At 35.3% G+C, this 17,355-nt stretch overlaps 1 protein-coding gene across 7 annotated transcripts in view; it reads left to right on the forward strand.

Moving 5' to 3' along the window:
- The window catches only part of MIPOL1 (mirror-image polydactyly 1), a 168,445-nt gene that overhangs the window by 35,761 nt on the left and 115,329 nt on the right, over positions 1–17,355 (forward strand). For all 7 annotated transcript variants that reach the window (XM_015865035.2, XM_015865033.1, XM_015865030.1 and 4 more), the window contains 3 exons: positions 3,451–3,643; positions 4,811–4,943; positions 6,512–6,617. In XM_015865035.2, coding sequence (XP_015720521.1) covers positions 3,451–3,643; positions 4,811–4,943; positions 6,512–6,617 — 432 coding nt within the window. The remainder of the gene's footprint in view (positions 1–3,450; positions 3,644–4,810; positions 4,944–6,511; positions 6,618–17,355) is intronic.

Genomic DNA, 17,355 nt, shown 5'->3' on the forward strand with positions numbered 1-17,355 from the left:
ATATTACAGGATTCTCCGATGCTCTTTCACCTCTGTTACTTCTGATCCCCCCTTTCTGAGAAAAAGCTCTGAGAAATTGCAGCTGCCTTCCAATTGTTTTAAGTTTAATATTTTTACTTTGACTTTTTAACCATTTCCAGCTTGTCAACATCAAATTCTGTTCTACCTTTATGATTTCAAGCTATGACGACATTATCTTCTCTACTTCCCCCACAATCAATTCCCAGCTTTATTTCTAGTGTCTTCATATTTCTTCTTCCTAACATTTGCCTTTCTTTCCCTCAATGTGAATGAGCTATTCATTCAAGATAAATACATAAAACAGAAGATCAGCTGTTCAACTTCTCCATAGAGTGAAATATTAATCTGTGCTACTGAACTTGTTCTATCCTATATGGAAAATAAGTTGTTTAGTGTACTCAAGAACCAGAATCAATGGTGGTGATACCACTTAATGAAAACTACACCATTTTTCCTGAAGATTTCAAGGCTGTTGTATGCTTTCTCTGGTGTTCTTTGTGCAGCCTGATTATTGCAAATGCTACTTACTCCCCAGTGTGTCTCTGCAGCATTGGTAATTAGTGCATAATACAATTTGCAGGAGGCAGGAAGAAAAGCACTGAGGTGCATTGATTAACACTGCTACTTGGTTTAAAGGGAAGACAGGAATCTACCACTTACCAAGGCCTAAATTACGTGGGGTCGGGAACAGTGTCGTGGACTAAATAGAGAAATAATTTTAGAAATAAAAAATACACTGTTTTCATTGATCTGACAATGTTCAACATGCCTGCCTTAAAGCTTTCTACTGACAGATTTAGCAAGTTGTCAAAAGCAAACAAAAAACAAAACCATGAAAGAAAGCACCAAAATAATTGCAGCTTTATTAAACAAGTGAAAAAACTTCTAGCCTTAATGCCCTTGAATGGATTGCTTCTGATTCTGAGTGGAGAAGGTTGCTGTCTTGTTCCCCTTTACAGTGCTAACAGGGGGAAAGATAGTTAATGAGTGTCTCATCTTATATACTTCCAGGAATGCCACTTACAGATTTGCTGTATGGTGCTTAGTCTTACCCATGCACTTGAGGGAACTGAATCTGGATGGAAAGGTGTGTAGCAAATATTAACTGCTTAAAGAAGCAACGTTAGCAGTAATAAATACTAAAACAGGTCTAGTCCCAGGCTAAATTCTTTTCTTGTTTCCATATGGTTTCATTTACAAATGAAAGGGCGCATGAAGTATCCCAGTCTTAAATTTGGCCCGTGATTTAATCAGGAATTAATCTGCAGATATTTACCTCCTTCTGCAGATAAGAAGCAGCAGCAGCCTTATGTTCACAGGCCGTGGTCCTCATAGGGGACTTCAGTGATGCTGGTAATCCACTGGAAGGTCAACATAGCAAGACACTGCATAGATGATTTCTAGAGTCCTTTGTTGACTACTACTGAAGAAAGTGATTGCTGAGCCAACAAGGATGGGTGCTTTGTTGGACACAGTACTTAGAAACAAGGAAGGAGTGGTTGGATATGTCAGAGTAGGAGGCAGCCTTGGCTGCATTTGTTATGAAATGGTAGAGTTCTGGATCCTGAGAGGAGGGTACAGGGCAGAAGCAGAACCTCAGCCTTGGGCATCAGGAGAGTTGATACTCCTCTGTGATCTGTTTGGAAGAATTATATAAGATTCAGTCCTGGAGCAATGAAGTATTCAGGACTGGTGTTCAAGAATTGCCTACTCCAAGCTAAAAAATTATCTATCCTGACAAGCAGGAAATCAAGCAAAGACAGACAAATGCCTTTTGCTCCTGACTAAACTCAGGCATAAAATGAAGGTATAGAAGATGTGGAAACAGAATCAGGAAGAATACAGAGGTATTCTTTGTGCAGGGATGGGGTTTGGAAAACCAAAGCCCATCTGGAATTTAATCTTATAACATATGAGAGCTAAAAAGGATTCTACAGATGTATAATGTGCAAAAGGAACCGTGCAGAAAAGTTGCCCTACTGCTTAAATGTAGCAGAGGCGGGGGTAACATGGTTAATCAGTGTTTTATTAGGTTATGTTCCCCTCTTGCCTGTTAGTACTCAGAAAGAAGGATTCCTCTGCACTGTCTGTTTCTCTAGTATGAAAATCAGTGGCTAAAGTTTAGAGGAAAGGTGAAAGTGGATTCAAGAGAACCTGTAGATAAAGAGAATATGGATGAGCTACATGTATGAAAATTTCTCTACAAGATGGTAATGCACAGCGTTTTGTAGGGACTTGTTAAACCATCTCCAGCCAGTCCACAAGAAGTCATCTCTTTGCACTCCCAGGATGTTGCCTGTGCCATTGTCTGTGCCTTCCTCCTTCACAGAAAGAACCTCTTGCAGTTGATTTTACAGATATACTTTAGTATTTTTTCACTTGGAATTTGTGCTTTTCTGTTTCATATGCAGCATGACACCTTGGTGCTGATTTATGTACATTTTCAGGCAATTTGCAGATGTCAGTTTCTTACTATTTTTGATGATGGTTTTTTTTTTTTTTTTTTTTTTTTTTTTGTTTTTTTTTTGAGATAGAAGTAATAAGTTGGATCAAAGAGTATTTAAAGTAAAATTTATCCAAAATGACTGGAAATGCTAACTTTATTAAATAAGCAAATGCTTCACTGTGTGTTCTCTACTTGTGAAAAATACCCCCCCCCCCCTTTTTTTTTACATTTGCAGTTTTTTTATATATCTTCCTGATCATTTTTTTAATATAGTCCTATAATTAAACTTGTTCTTGCATTATGAAAGAATATTCTTGGTATGTAGATCCTTCTTTTATTTAAATACATCGATATCAGAAATATGTCCTAAAAATATCTAGTAGCCAGGCTTAGGAGAATTACTTATCACACTCAACATTATAATCAAATGACTTTTCCCTTTGACAGAATTTGTGCTTTGCATTCTCTGGGTTCTTTAGTTGTATGAGCTTATGAATTCTGGGAGTGACCACTGAGACATTAAATTGTTTGCTGCTAATTACAACTTGTGAATATTCCTTTTGTAACCAAAATGCATTGGAAAAAGACCTCAGTGTAAGTAAAACTAGTTCACAGTCTGAAAATCCACTTGTTTAGAGTGGAAATTCATCTTGCCTCACTAGGATAGAGGTTATTTTTTCCAAAAAGATAGGTAGATTATTTGTAAGGTCATTTTAAGCAGTCATTGAAGGGGAAAAAGGACTGGGAAATTGTGGTGAATTTTTCAGGACTGCATTGGAAAAATCCAGTAAGTACTCTTACATCAGTACTTGAAAGCAGCACAGTGCTCATTCCTCAGTGGAATGAAGAAGATGCTAATAGGAAATTAGAGTACTTTCTCTCTTTTGCTACAAACAATGTAGTAGCAAACCATTTTTAAGTGATAAAAAAGTGTGTGCTTTTTTCTCCAAATGAAAAAAACATTTGCATCTGCTTCCAATTAGAAACCCACATCCTGGGACAGAAAAGAGAAGACTTCTGTGCAGAATTTCAGTTTCATACAAGCTCCTCCAAAAAAACACATTTTTTCATCCAAGCAGAAGATGAAGCACTGAAACTTTCAGATTTGTCAGTAACGAGTCAAGGAAGGCCTCCAACTATGTGTGCTCAGTTCAGTTCCAGTCCTGAAGAATCAAGGTACAGAAATAGCTCAAAATATGTTGTTGGTTTGTTGTTTTTTTTTTCATGTGAATCTCTCTATGTCTCTGTTTAAAGTGCTTTGGTTGCCTCATACTTTACCTGCAGAGCCCAGATCTTAAATTTCTTCTTTAAAAATCACAAAGAAATCCAGTGGAAAGTGGATGAAGAAAAGGTAGCTGAATTCAAACAAGTGATTATAAATGGATGACCCTGTAAAGTTGTAGATAGCATTTCTTTCTAGGATGGGAACTATGCATGCAAGTGATATAAAAAAAATTAATGTATACAGTAGAAATGGGAGTTCCAAAGGTACAGATTTTCTGTGGCTATTTTTATGACTGATAGCCCCTTCTAATCCATGAATCTATTTATTTTGCTCCCATCCTGGAATTGAGATCTGGGTTATCTGTAACTGTCAAGGGATAACCAGGGATTTATATTGAAGTCTCAAGACAGATTTTTTCCAGACATGGAATGCTGTTTCTGAAGTTTGCATTTTAATGTAATTTACAAATAGTGAAAAATTAATGTTACAGACCGTTTGGGTTTTTATGTTTGTTGCCAGAACAACAGAGTCTACCTATTGACTGAAAGATAATTGTTACAAGGCTTCAACAGCTAAATCCACCAGTCTTTCTAACAAAAATACTTAATTGAATCTTCTCTCATTTTTTGCTGTCTCTGGCTAAAGAAAAGTAAGCTTAAAACTGGAACTCTTGCCATCAAATATAATATTTAAAATAGCCCTATAATCGTCTAGATTTCTGCAATACAAACTTCTAGATCTTCTCTTTTCATTTCACGTGAAATTGTCCATCCTGAAGAATTTGGTTTCTTTTAATCTGTATATCACTTTGATCCCTAAATGTTTCACTGTTTTGTTTTTCCATGTTAATATTTCCTTCTAATAAGCATTTTCTGCTTATAGCCACTTTATATTCATCAGTTTTATGCACTAGCACTATAGCATATTTGCTTATTATTTCCATACTTACAAGTTTTATTTTAGGCTCACTTGTTTAAGATGTGACAGAAAGATGTTTTGGTTATTGCTTCTGAACATATTTGTAACAGTTAACAAATTTTGTTAATTTATTTTTGCATACATTTTGGGCAGGTGAAGTGTTCTTTGCATTATTTTTTTTTTCTTTCTCCTATATGTAGTGCTGTAGAAAGAAGAGGGAAAGTAGTCCCTGAATTTATATCTTCATGGGAAGATGCCTCAGGTTTTGGTGGCAAGACAGAAACTTCATTCCTCTTAAAAGAATTGGACAGTCTAAGGGCCAAAAATAAAAAGGTACAATTTAGATACTCAGATCACAGAATTTAGTAGTTCACAATTGTCTCACAAAGCATAAATTTTAAACTGTTCCTAATTTAGTTTTGCTATTTAAGCACTTCAGACAATGACTTTCTAGTCATTTTGGATTCTTAGTGCCTGGTTAACAACTGCTTTTCTAGAATTAAAAAATCTTTCATCCTGGTCTTTGACCTTTTTAATCAGTGACATAAGTTCCTGCATCATGGATAAAAAAAACCCCACTGACGCTAATGGAAAAGTTTTTTTTGGCTTGAAAAAGCTTGTGGACTGGAGTCTCCACAAGAAACATATTTATTATGTGTGGAACTGTTTGCAATAGAACACTTTATAGTGATGACTGTCATTCTATTCATGTTATCAGAACAGACAGTGTATTTTATATATGTCATTTGAGTATGTTTTGCTTCTGCTATCCCTTGTTTCTCTTGTACTTTGATATCCTGAAGACAGAATTGTAGCTTCTATATTATAATAGTTGGTTCAAATGATGACACCATGACACAGTTCAAAATCTGGAACTTATGTTCTGCAGTACACCTGATCTAATTCATTATACACTCAGTTTGTAATTTGAGGTGGCCCAAGCACTTCATTATGTTTTTGAGCTTTTAAATGCAAAAAAGGACCAAAACTAAGGCCAGTGTTTCATGACCTGAATCTGGAACTCATACTTCTGTACATCAGATCCACATAGCAAACTCACCTAGATACCTCTATGTTGAGGGGAGGAAAATTCCATCCTAATTGCATACTGTGTTGCTTCTACCATTAGGCACAGTCCTATCTGCATAAACAACAGAAACATGTATAACCTTTTCACTAAATGCTCCCCAGTGCTGAGACAAGAGGCAGTGAGAACAAACTGGAACACAGGAGGTTCTGTCTATCAGGAAGCACTTCTTTACTGTGTGGATGGCTGAGTGCTGGCACTGGCTGCCTAGAGGCTGTGAAATGTCTTTCTTGTAGATCTCCAAATGCTACCTGAATGTGGTGTTGGGCGACTTGCTCAGGGTTTCCCTGCTTGAGCAGGGGATGGAGCAGTTGAACCCAGAGGGCCAGCCAGCCTCAACCGTCCTGTAATTACATGAAATGTTCTTGACCATTCAATGGTAAGCTCAGACATTTCTCCATAAACAGAGCCAGTGAATTCCTAATTAAAAGATTAAAATATCGTTTTTCTATCAGGTGATGCACATTGAAAATTATGCATTTACAGCCCTTCAGACATAAATTATGTCAGTGCTCTTGATGGGAAATAGTCTACTCATACAGACACCACCTACATCATATTCCATGTAACTGAACTTTGTTAGCTAGAAGGACCACAGACAGAGTTATCGGAAGAGGGGATTCCCAAAAAAAACAATGGCATGCACGTTGCTGCTTTTCTCAAAGAGCAAGATAAGATAATTGATCTTAAATAAATAAAATTGTCCTTTAAATTAATAAATATAATAAATTGAATTTCTGTGGTATTACCAATATTTGTATTTTGGGGATAAGAAAACTGTAATTTAATATTTTGTTACACTTGTTCATTTCAGCTTCAAGATGAGGTGTTGGAAAAGGACAAAGAGCTGAAGACAATAAAACTGGACTTAGAACTGCAAGAGAGAGCTACAGAAGCTAAGATTGCAGAAAAGATTGCAGGTATAGTAGGCAAGCGTTTAACAGATGGCTATATGGCTCATACAGTACCAGCGGTTGCTATATGACGTGGCCTAGTGAGTGTTAGCTTTATTTGCTAAAGGAGGGAAGATTTGACTTTTTTTTTTTTTTTTTGTGTGCGTGTGGCTGTTTAGAGTTGCTTAGAAAATAGGTGGCTTTAACATCCTGGTACTGGTATTAGCAGGAGCTTTACCTGTATTCATACTGATTTGGGCATTAAATGCATTGTTAACACCATGTCAATCCAATCACAAAAAGGTTGTTTGTTTTGTTCGAAGGTCCTGAACAAACAAGGGGAAATAATGATTACCAGTGCCTCTACCTTTCAACCAGCAGTTCAAATACCACTTATTGTTTTAGCACATTCAGAGCAATACTACCCCTCTCTCAGTGTTTGAAGGTAGTCGCACATTCACCTCAGCTAGAGACCTGCACTTTTCCTGAAAATATGTGTTCTTCTGGCAGTTAATTAATTTTAGTCTGATTATGTTATGTCTTCAGTGAAAGAGACTTACACAAATAGCCAAAAGGAAAGGTTTTGAAGTTTATAGTTAAGAGTGGATGCATGCTGATATTTGTTATTCATCCTTTCGTATACACACAAGCCTGGAAACAGTTTGCATTCTGTGGTTTCAGAAATTTCTAAAGTAATGAAGGTGAGCATTTTTATTATTATTTAAAAGTGCCAATGTGTATCTTGTACTCAGTGGATGAAATATTCTCCATGTGTTTCAAATGAATAAATAAGAGTACTTTTCTGAATTAATCATGCTATTTGTTTACAAATACAGTGTAGGCTAGGTAAAGTTGTGTCCTTGTGGAGGACAAATATTCAAATAATATTGATAGTAATAATACCTGTCCCCAAAATATCAGTACTGGAATAAGGAGTAACTAGGAAAACAGCAATGAAAATAAACTGAAAAAACAGATGGCTGTCTTAACATGAGACTCCTGAGAGTAAGTTTGGCTGTGCATATTACAAGTAGAAGAAAATTGCTAAATTTTCTGTGGTAGAGAATGAGAAAGGAGAAAGTAGATATTAGAAGTCAAGTTTAAGTGAAATACAGGCAGAATTTTGCTCTTCTAACACCCTAAATAATCTTGTTTTCTGTATTTTTAGAAGACAAAAGAAGGCTGCACTGCATACCATAGTTGCATCCATCAGCCAAATGCTAATGCAAATTGTTTGGGTTGAATTCCAAGTTTTGTGTTTGTTCTTGGATGTTTGCACAGTGTTTTACCTCTGTGCACCTGTAACACATAAATACTCTATTTGATATAGGTGTTAAAGCCTCGTTAAAACCTGGAAATGAATATATGACTGTCAAAATGCTATTTAGTCTCCCTGTTATGGAAACAATTGAAATATTTGTTAGTAAATTGTCTTCTCTTGCATTACTGTTTAAACTTTCTAATTATGTCCTAAGCATGATGTTCGCCCTAAAACAGCATGGCAGGTTTATTGATAGAATGATTATCATAGTTATTACAATTAAAAAAAGAAGACATGCCAAATTTTAGCGAGAGCTGCATTGAGTAATAAAGATCGTCTTTTAAAAAGATAACCTTTTTGCTCCTTATAGTGGTTCAGGAAGTATAAAATTATTTAAATGCTGTGAGAGAGGATAAGAGCCTTAGTACTTAAGCTGTTTGGAAAAAGAAAAAAAAAAAAAAGCCTTGTTAAAGTCTACCATTTTTGCTTCTAATTTTACTGTTCTAAGACTCTTCCTAAGTTTGAATAAACATTTTGAGATCTGGAATGATGTGAACTAAGATGAATTTATGGAGGTCTGTATGTGTCGTTGTGGAGGTCTATACGTGACTGTCGTAAAAACCTTGGGGAGAATTCTAATGGACAAGTAGAATCTAATAAAGACTCAGTGTGTTTCAGGAAAAAGTTTTTTTCCCTTGCTTTAAGTCTCCTTTGTGGAAAGGAGAACACGTGCTGCTGAGATTTCATGTTACTAGTTAATGTTTAATTACCACAGCATATAACACATGGTAGAGCGACGCTTGTAAATATGGGTGTTTGCATTTTTATTATTGCTTTGTACTGACTTTATGATAAGAAAATGACTCCACAAATTATACTGTAAAAAACATCAGAAAGGTTCACCATAAAATGTTATCTACTTTGAGGAATATTACAATTCTATTTTTAAATGGAACTCTCTCTTTGATAGATTTTACCTAAATGAGCCCTTTGGCAAGAACAGAAAAGCTGAAGACAAGGGCCATCTTAAAATTTTACTATAGTGGTCTTCAGAAGGAAGTAACCTAAAGCTTTTCATTTTGTGATTTTTACTTTGTTCAGAGAAAAACATAAAGAGGAGAAGTGCAAATTTGTGAGATGGTTTGTGTGAGAATAAAAAAGTGAATAATAAATGCAGAATAGGGACATGGTGGAAAAAAATGTTTACCACATGCAATAAATGGCTTATTTTCAGAAGATTTTTATTTTAAGATTTTTCTAGACTGGAGTTTATAGTTCAGGAGGGGATTCACAGTTCTGATTGCAGATGCTTGACCATTAGAGGCTGTTATTTCTGGTGGTCATATTTGCCACAGATTACTACCGTTTCTTCCCTAGCCTGTTAGATTTCCTCTCATATGAGACATTGCTAGAAGGTATGATTAGTTTCCCGACCTATCTTGAGTAGAAAAGAGAGAAGGAGGCAATGCTGCAAAAATTAAGTGAAGAGCACTTTATAAAGGAACTGGTACTAGGAAAATGTAAAGGAAAAAAGGCAATGCCAAATGTGAAGTGGTTCTGAAGAACAGAGAAGGAAATAGTGAAATATTGGACTGCAGAACTTTTGTCTGTTGAACAGAAAAGGGAATGAGTGCCCTCTGTGGGAGGGCAAAGGGAGGAGGAGCACACACGCTATGAGGACAGACTGAAAGATAAGGATGGAGGTATTACAAAGTCTACAAAACAACCAGCAGAGAGAATAGATCTCACTTTGAACAGGTATAATAGATGACTTCATTTTTACCTAACAAGAATTATACAGGGCACATATAGAAATTTTTAGAGGAAAGTGCCACTGGTGTGTGACAGTTATTGAGCGCAATGGTAGCATAGTCTCGGAAAGCTATCTAAGCCCTGAACTTTTGACAGCTACTTCCACCATACCTCACCTGAAGAAGATAGACTATAGTTGACAGCAGAGCCTTGGATCTGTTAGGTTTTTTTGTTTGTTTGTTTGTTTTCATGTTCCTATCACGCTTCTGTGTATTTGGATTAAGAATAATTCTGAAGGAAAATACAGTCAGAAATATTTTGTCTCAAGTCCTTCTGTAACAAAGGGACATTTTGTTTGTTTATTTCTTTGCTGACTTTTTTAGCAATATGTGATGTTACCTGGATCTAATACTATTCTTAATCAGAGTCAACACAGCAGGAAAAAATCAGTTTGTATGAAAATACAGGGAATTAACATTTGTGATATTTTGTAATTCTTGAACCTGTCATGGGAATGTTCGTGGATGTTATTTAGTATTTCATGATTTAACTTGAAAAATATTTACTGAATGAATGTGCAATAGCAATAGTTTCAATAGTAAAAATGAAAACAAATACCCAATTGACTATTATCTTCAAGTTTGATATAGTATCCCATAAAGTAAGAGGAAGAAAGTAATCTTGCTAGTAATAAACTTTGTGTGCCGATAACTTCCAGCACAGAAGCGTTTTCCATTTCTTCAAAGCTCAATTTAGAGTCCCTTTTTAGATGTTATTTTTCTTTCTTGCATGTCATCCATTAAAGATTAGCCGTGGAAGGCTGGAGCATGGAGAGATTATGAGTGGAAGAACAACTCCTGCAGAATAATAATCAGTTTTTGGTATTTAATGCTGTTTGACTTTTGCAGACACATTTCTTATTAACCTTTGGTACAAACAGAAATCCAAGTTCCTGATAGCTCATGGAGAAGATGAATTCAAGATCCTCTTCCAATTAAAGTGAAATAAGGCCAATATTGGGCTTTAGCCAAAAGAACTCAGTAGTTCCCCAACCCTTGTGTTTATAAACCTAAATACGAGTGACATTTTATAATTTAAGTAGGTAATGCATGTACTTCCCTAACTCATTTTTAGTCCATTATTCATTTTTATATGTATTTATATGATTCAGAGCTTTTTTGTTGTTGTTGTTCGATTCGTGCCTCCTTAGCCAGAGTTACTTGAATATTTTTTCAAAATATTTGCTGACATATAAGGGAATTTTGAAACTAGCTGTATGATTTGAATCCTCTGTATAGGATTTGTCTATTTGTCTAAAGGACAGGAAAAAAAAATCAACTACAGGATAGGAGTGTTGCAAGTGACATTATCTCAGTTTTTGAGAGTTTAATGTGAAACAGTTTAATTTTAGTTTGAATAGTCAGAATCATCATCTGTCACAGAAAGCATGCAGCTCTTTGGCAACATAAAACAAGCTAGTAGGTTAAAAGTATAAACTATTAAGCAAGCTATTGATAGTGTCAATTTGTGGGGGGTTTTTTTGTATTTTTTTTATAAAAAGCAAGCCAGTATGTTCTGCAAATTCCGTGATTACTCTGACCCCTTCTCTGTTCCCCACTGCATGGTGTTAGATGAACATAAAGAATTGGGGTTTGTTCATGAGTATAAAGTTCTGCAGATATTCTGTTTCTTGGGATATTAGAGAAACTCTTATTTAACCTTTCAAATCATAACTTGCAAACATCATTGCAATATTTATCTTTTTCCCCCTGAAGTAAATATTCAGACATCAACATTCATTCACTGGAAAAAAGTCTAACAGCATTATTGTTTGAGTTTTGAAGTCAGCTGTGTTTAGTGTACTAGAAGCAGAGGCTTAAGTATTGTACAAGGATTGCCTTTCACAAGAACTGCCTTGGGGTCTGTGTATAATACTCCCTCCTATTCTTTATCCACTTTATTTTTTTTTTAATTGAATTAAGAACTGAGTACACAAAGAAAACTCTATGCAGAGCTGCCACTAAGCAACTTTAGCCTTTTATTAGGAACTCTGTGTTGATATCAGTGGAAATGTAGGAGCAAATGAATGCTGTGCACTAAATACGTACAACAAACACAAAGCAATAAAGAAGTCAGTGTGTTCTATCAGTGTTTGTTCAGATTGCTTTATCTATGAAGTCACATTTAGGTGTAAGCAACTTGTAGTCTATAATTCCCGGTATAGACCAGTGAAAACTCTTACTCGGTTTTCCTGTGATCATCTTATCACTATTTTGCTTTTATTTTGTCTATTATAGGTTATAACTAAAGGTAAGTGAATGGCGGTTTTCAGAAAACAACAGCAAGCAACTTAAATTGTCTGTTTCATAATAGAACATTTCAGCACTGTTTTTAAGTCAACAGTCAGCCCCTGAGCTCGTGATAGTTTGCCATTAACCTGAATGAGGACAGCATCAGGGCCTTAGGCTTTGAACGTTTCTAGGGATTATCCGCATTTTGCAACATGTATGCACAGACCAATTAGTGACACATTTTAAAGGCTTTCAAAGCAATGCAGTAAATCTGTTTTTCAGTTTATTTGCCTATGATAAGAATGACTTCTTATTTAAGAATTGTGAGCACAGTCATTAAACATAGTAGAAAAAGACGTCTAAGAGGATTTTAATCTCTAAATTGATGAAATAACAAATGCTTCCTTTTTTTTTTATAAGATGACCAAGCATACATCTATGTGGTTGAGTAAAATGTAATAATATTGGCCCATCTAGCAATGGCAAGGATATTTCCAGGTCCTTCTGTGATTAGATAGACAGAGACCAGGTAATGTAGGATAAAAATGGGATGGCTGATAAAAAAGGAAAAGGCAAGGATTTATTGTACTCCATTTCACCCAGCTGTACTTCCCTAATTCCTCACATCATCTAACTACTCTTCAGAAATCTAAAGTGAAAGCACAGCAACAAAAATCCCTAAAGAGCTTCATTTAAAAGTCTCTGCACAATAAATTTCAACTGACAGTTCCTTTATGGAAACAACAGAGAAGGATAATCAAGAACCTTATTACAGAAATCTTGAATTCAAGATGGCCAAGTTGTTTCATGCTTCTACTTTTTCTTTAGAACAATATGCGTCCCTACATGATAGAAACCAAAATAGTCCTTTTGCTTCAGTTTTCTGGTGAATTCAACCTTCGCTCCCATTTTAGAGATATATGCCTGCATTAGGCAGAATTTGGATCATACAGCAAAATGTTTGGCATAATTACTTACAATTATTTCCAAAAATTCTTGAATATTTAAGATGCTTTGTGCATCTTAAGTTTTTTCCTGGGAACTGAGCTTCCCTCTCTTCTCCCAGAGCTTTGTTGTTAGGAAAATGTGAACCACTGTTTAAACTAGAATGATTTCCAACACGCCTTCTCACTCACTGCTGAGTTTTAAAGGTAGCTTAAAAAGTGTAGAAGGCAGGTTTGCCAAAGAATCAGGTTCAACTAAGAAAATATGTACACTGCTTTGACTCAATAAACTCATACTCTGTATGGTTCATCTTCTTCATATTTACTTTTGCTCATATTAGAAAACAATTAGCTTACTAAACAAATTTGAGTATTTGGGAAGAAAATATCTACTTTGAGTCTCTCTCATTTGACTAAGAATTACATGATATTTGATAAGCTTGTTTAAAAATGGACATATCCAAATATTATTGTAAACACCCATTGATTTGTTTTACCTGCAATATAAGTATTTTACTTAGTTGGCTTACATAGTAGCTAATAATATTTGTTAATGTAATTTAACTGCTGTGAACCTTTACTGAACAAATATTGAAATTTATACAAGTCAAAGAAAGAGAATCTCTAATGACTTTTGTAAAAGCTTCCATTTAATAGTTAAGGAGAAAAGTTTATATGACATACCAGATGCAATTAACAGTAGATTTTACATTTAATAAAAAGAAAGAAGCATATGTATTTGCTTTATTCATTCCATCATAATTTGCATTAGAGCTGTGGGTGTTTAATGAGCAAATTCCAGCTAAAATGCTATATTGATTTTCTAAGTGAACTTTGTAATAGCTATCTACCTTACAAAAGCTCTCTGTTTACAATTGTTTTCTTTACTAAAATCTAAAAATGTTTTAGAATTGATGAGTTTAGCATAATGATTCTTTTAAAATAAAGAGCTCTTTTAGGGTATGCGTAGATTTTAGTTACAAGGAGAAAGATGTTATTAAATTATTCCAAAGCAAATAAAGTTTATTCAACTAAATAGTAGTCATTCTTGCATATTTTACAAGCATTGGAAAATAATATTTTTTCTTAATTTATCGCTATGGGAATTGAACATTTTAACTCTTGATTATCATATGTATATGAATTTGAAAGTGACACAATTCATTTTAGCTTAATATTTGCCCCATTCATACTTCATTTTGTATGTCATTTTCATGCTTGAAACATAACTACTATAGGAATTTGCGTTTCTTGTTGGTCAGGCCTCAAGATAAACAGGATGGGGTTGGTTGGTGTGCTGCTGGAATCTATCCAAGAAAAACCTCATGGTGCCGACCAGAGCAGTGGGTGACTAAGTAGCTGGATCAGGCATCAAGTCAGTATGCCAGTATGAGGCTAGTGTTTTACTGGATATACCGTACCTTGAATGATACTTTGGAACCTGTCTTGTTACTTGCAATTACTTTTTGTCTGGTGTTTTAAAGAACGTTTTGGACAGTAATCTGGATATTTTTTGCTGTTTTGATTATGGGAGGTTTTTATGTCTCTTTATACTTTAAATTATGTGACCTTACATGTCACATGCTTTCTGAAATATTTCATCAAATATTTTGTGTTATTGCTATACTGAAACCCAGAGGTGTATGTATTTTAGTAGCTCATTTGAAGAATCTTTTGAAGCTCATGATTTGGATGAGTTGTGTCCATGAGGAAAGTACAGCACTGTGGTCAGTTTCCTCAAAGTCACAAAGACTAATGTAATGCTGAATCCTTGTTTTGAAATGTACAAAAGTGTTCCTTATCCCATGCTCTTTGCCCAGTTTTCCATTAGTCTTTATGATTCTTTAATGTAGAATTACTGTTCTGATATAGTTTCTATTTGTTTTTAAGTTGTATTTAAGTTACTGTGGAAGGCATAGCAGTTTGTATGGAAGTCTATCACTGCTAATTAGCTTTCAGGAATCAAGCCCAACTTCTACTCATGACTCATCCATTAGTTCAGTCTGAATGTTGAACATTATTGAACGGTAACATACTTCTACTGACCTGAAATTATATACCTGTTACAATATTCCATACAATATTTTTAAAAAGGGATTTTTAAAATGTTAAGTACAGTAAGAAATGTTCAGGCATTGGATAACAAAAACATCTAACCTAAGCTCAGCAGAAGCTGTGGCCACTGAGGAAATATGAGATTAGCCCACTGAAATGAGTCTGATGAAGGCTTAACTATTTCTAAGTATTTTTTTTGTTATTTCTTGTGGTCAGTGTCAGTATTATTCCTTGGTATTAAAATGAATATGCTATGTACCTTTAAAAAAAAAAAACAAAAAAAAAACCCACAAAAACAGCTTGTGAAAGTTAAGTCACTTTTTCATAGCCAACAGCTAAAAGACAGTATTTTGTAATGATGAACCTTTGAGTGGGAGAAGAGTTCACTGTTCAAGGCAACCCGCCTCTTGGTTGTTATCAGGGATGGTGAGATTTCAGATAAGCAGGATGCTTACGTCACTTGGAAAAATCTCTGTTTTTATACCACTATACATAAAATTCTGCTATATATACTGCTGCTTCATGTGTACATGTCTTTGGTTTCAAGATGGATAAGCAATAATATAGCTTTTAAAAGCCTGTGTAGTTATTTATTACCACTAGTTATTATTCCTCAGAGAGGGAATTAGATATATCAAAACACAGTCCTGCTAAGTGTACTCATGTGCTCAAGATTCATTTTAGCATTCAGCAAATGAGAGTTTTCCATGCTAACGTAAGAGATGTAGAAGAAAGGGAACACTCAAAATAAATAAAAACCTCCCCACCACCCCAAAAAACAAACAAACAAAAACAAAAAAAGAAAGAAACATAAGTAACCCCAGAATAAGTGCCAAATCTGTGGTTATTTTAGACAGCTTTGTATTCATAACAGCAATTATTTTCATGCTGAAAATAGCATACTTTCAGTTGCAGCTTTATGGAAAGAATTCTCAGTGCAGTATCACTGGCGTAATACTAGATAAAATGAAGTAACTTTACTGGAAAAAGTATAGTAGATGAGTACTTTAAGGTAGAGATAGGTAATAATTAGACAATATAACTATTTGTATGTTCCAGATCCAGCCAGGACATAGTGGTTGCACTGTGATGTGCCTTGGAGATGAAGCTCTGGTTTCCCTACTAGCACAGATCTCAGCAAGCAAAACAGAAGTCTGACATTCTGAAATGCATAGTCTGCCCCATACAGTTTGTTGTTCTTGCTAAGCCACCTAAGGCATTGGACTCCTGCAAGTGCTACAGATTTGTTTCTGACTACCAAACTGTGTGCATGCAGTTTTACAGCTGTTTTATTCATTCCTAAGGTTTTTCATTCCGCATCAAGGAAAGCTGTCTTGTTGTGAATGACAAATATATCTTATAAAAAATAGTACTGTTCATGTGGAAGAAGAAAATATTCAAATGGGAGAGAACTAGATCAATGTTTCTTGAATTTTGTATACATATCAAGATTTAGGCTGCTGATGCTAATTTCTTTTGGGTTCTACAGGGCTGGAGGGGTGAGGATGCATCTTATTAAACCTCTGTGGATTTTTGTGAGATAGAACTGCACCCCCAGAAGTAGTATTAAGCCTTTCTTTATCTTCTTTTGTCCAGTCTGCTGTTACTATGCAAGCTTTTCCTTTTTTGCTTGAGGTGCAAAAACACTTACCTACTTCTCTGTTAACACACTTCTTTCTTGCCTTGAATGTCTTCCTAATTTGTCTCTCAAAATTCTTTTACAATTCATCTTCTCACCCATTTACTTTACTGGTTATTTAAGCGTCTTATGTTCAGTTGTTTTGCTGTTTATTTTTTTTCTTTTGTACTGATAACATGTAAGTATTATATGCCAATGATATAGCTGTTACCAAAAACAACTGTTTTCTTATACTTGTTTTTAGTGAAGACCAACAAACTGTTTTGTTTTCCACTGTGAAGGTCTTGTGCAATAATGTACAAAGGCAAAGTAAGGGTACAGAAAAGCAATTATAACGGAAACAAAGTTAATTTTGATTGAGGTAAGAATGGAAGCCTAAAAGCTCCACGTGAAGAGGAAGACTTTCTCTGCAGTCTTCACATAATGATTTCAGCAGTGGTTCAGAGTGGAGCTGAGAGTTCTGACAGGAGTAAAGTGGTCCAGCAGCAGTGGCTTAATACAGAAGAGTCTTGAGAAGATTAGTAAACACTGCCAAAATTCTAAAGAGACTCTAATATGCTATTAGGAAACTGTAGCTAAATAGAAGCTGGCCATACTAGAAGAGGAGCACTGAGAATTCAGGGACCTGCAGACCTCACCTGTAGTTTTTGCTGGAGGTGCCTGTGATGATCGGGGAGAATATAGTCCTCTTTCTGGGAGCGAGAGCAGCCTTTTTTCTTTGGCATCCCAGAAGTCCCTAGACATTCAGGCTGAGGGGTTTTATGATGGCTGTGAGGAGATTTGCAGTATTGCAGAGGGAAATGATGAAAGTATGAATAAAGAT

Source organism: Coturnix japonica, chromosome 5, assembly GCF_001577835.2.
Source record: "Coturnix japonica isolate 7356 chromosome 5, Coturnix japonica 2.1, whole genome shotgun sequence".
In the NCBI taxonomy this organism is placed as follows: domain Eukaryota; kingdom Metazoa; phylum Chordata; class Aves; order Galliformes; family Phasianidae; genus Coturnix; species Coturnix japonica.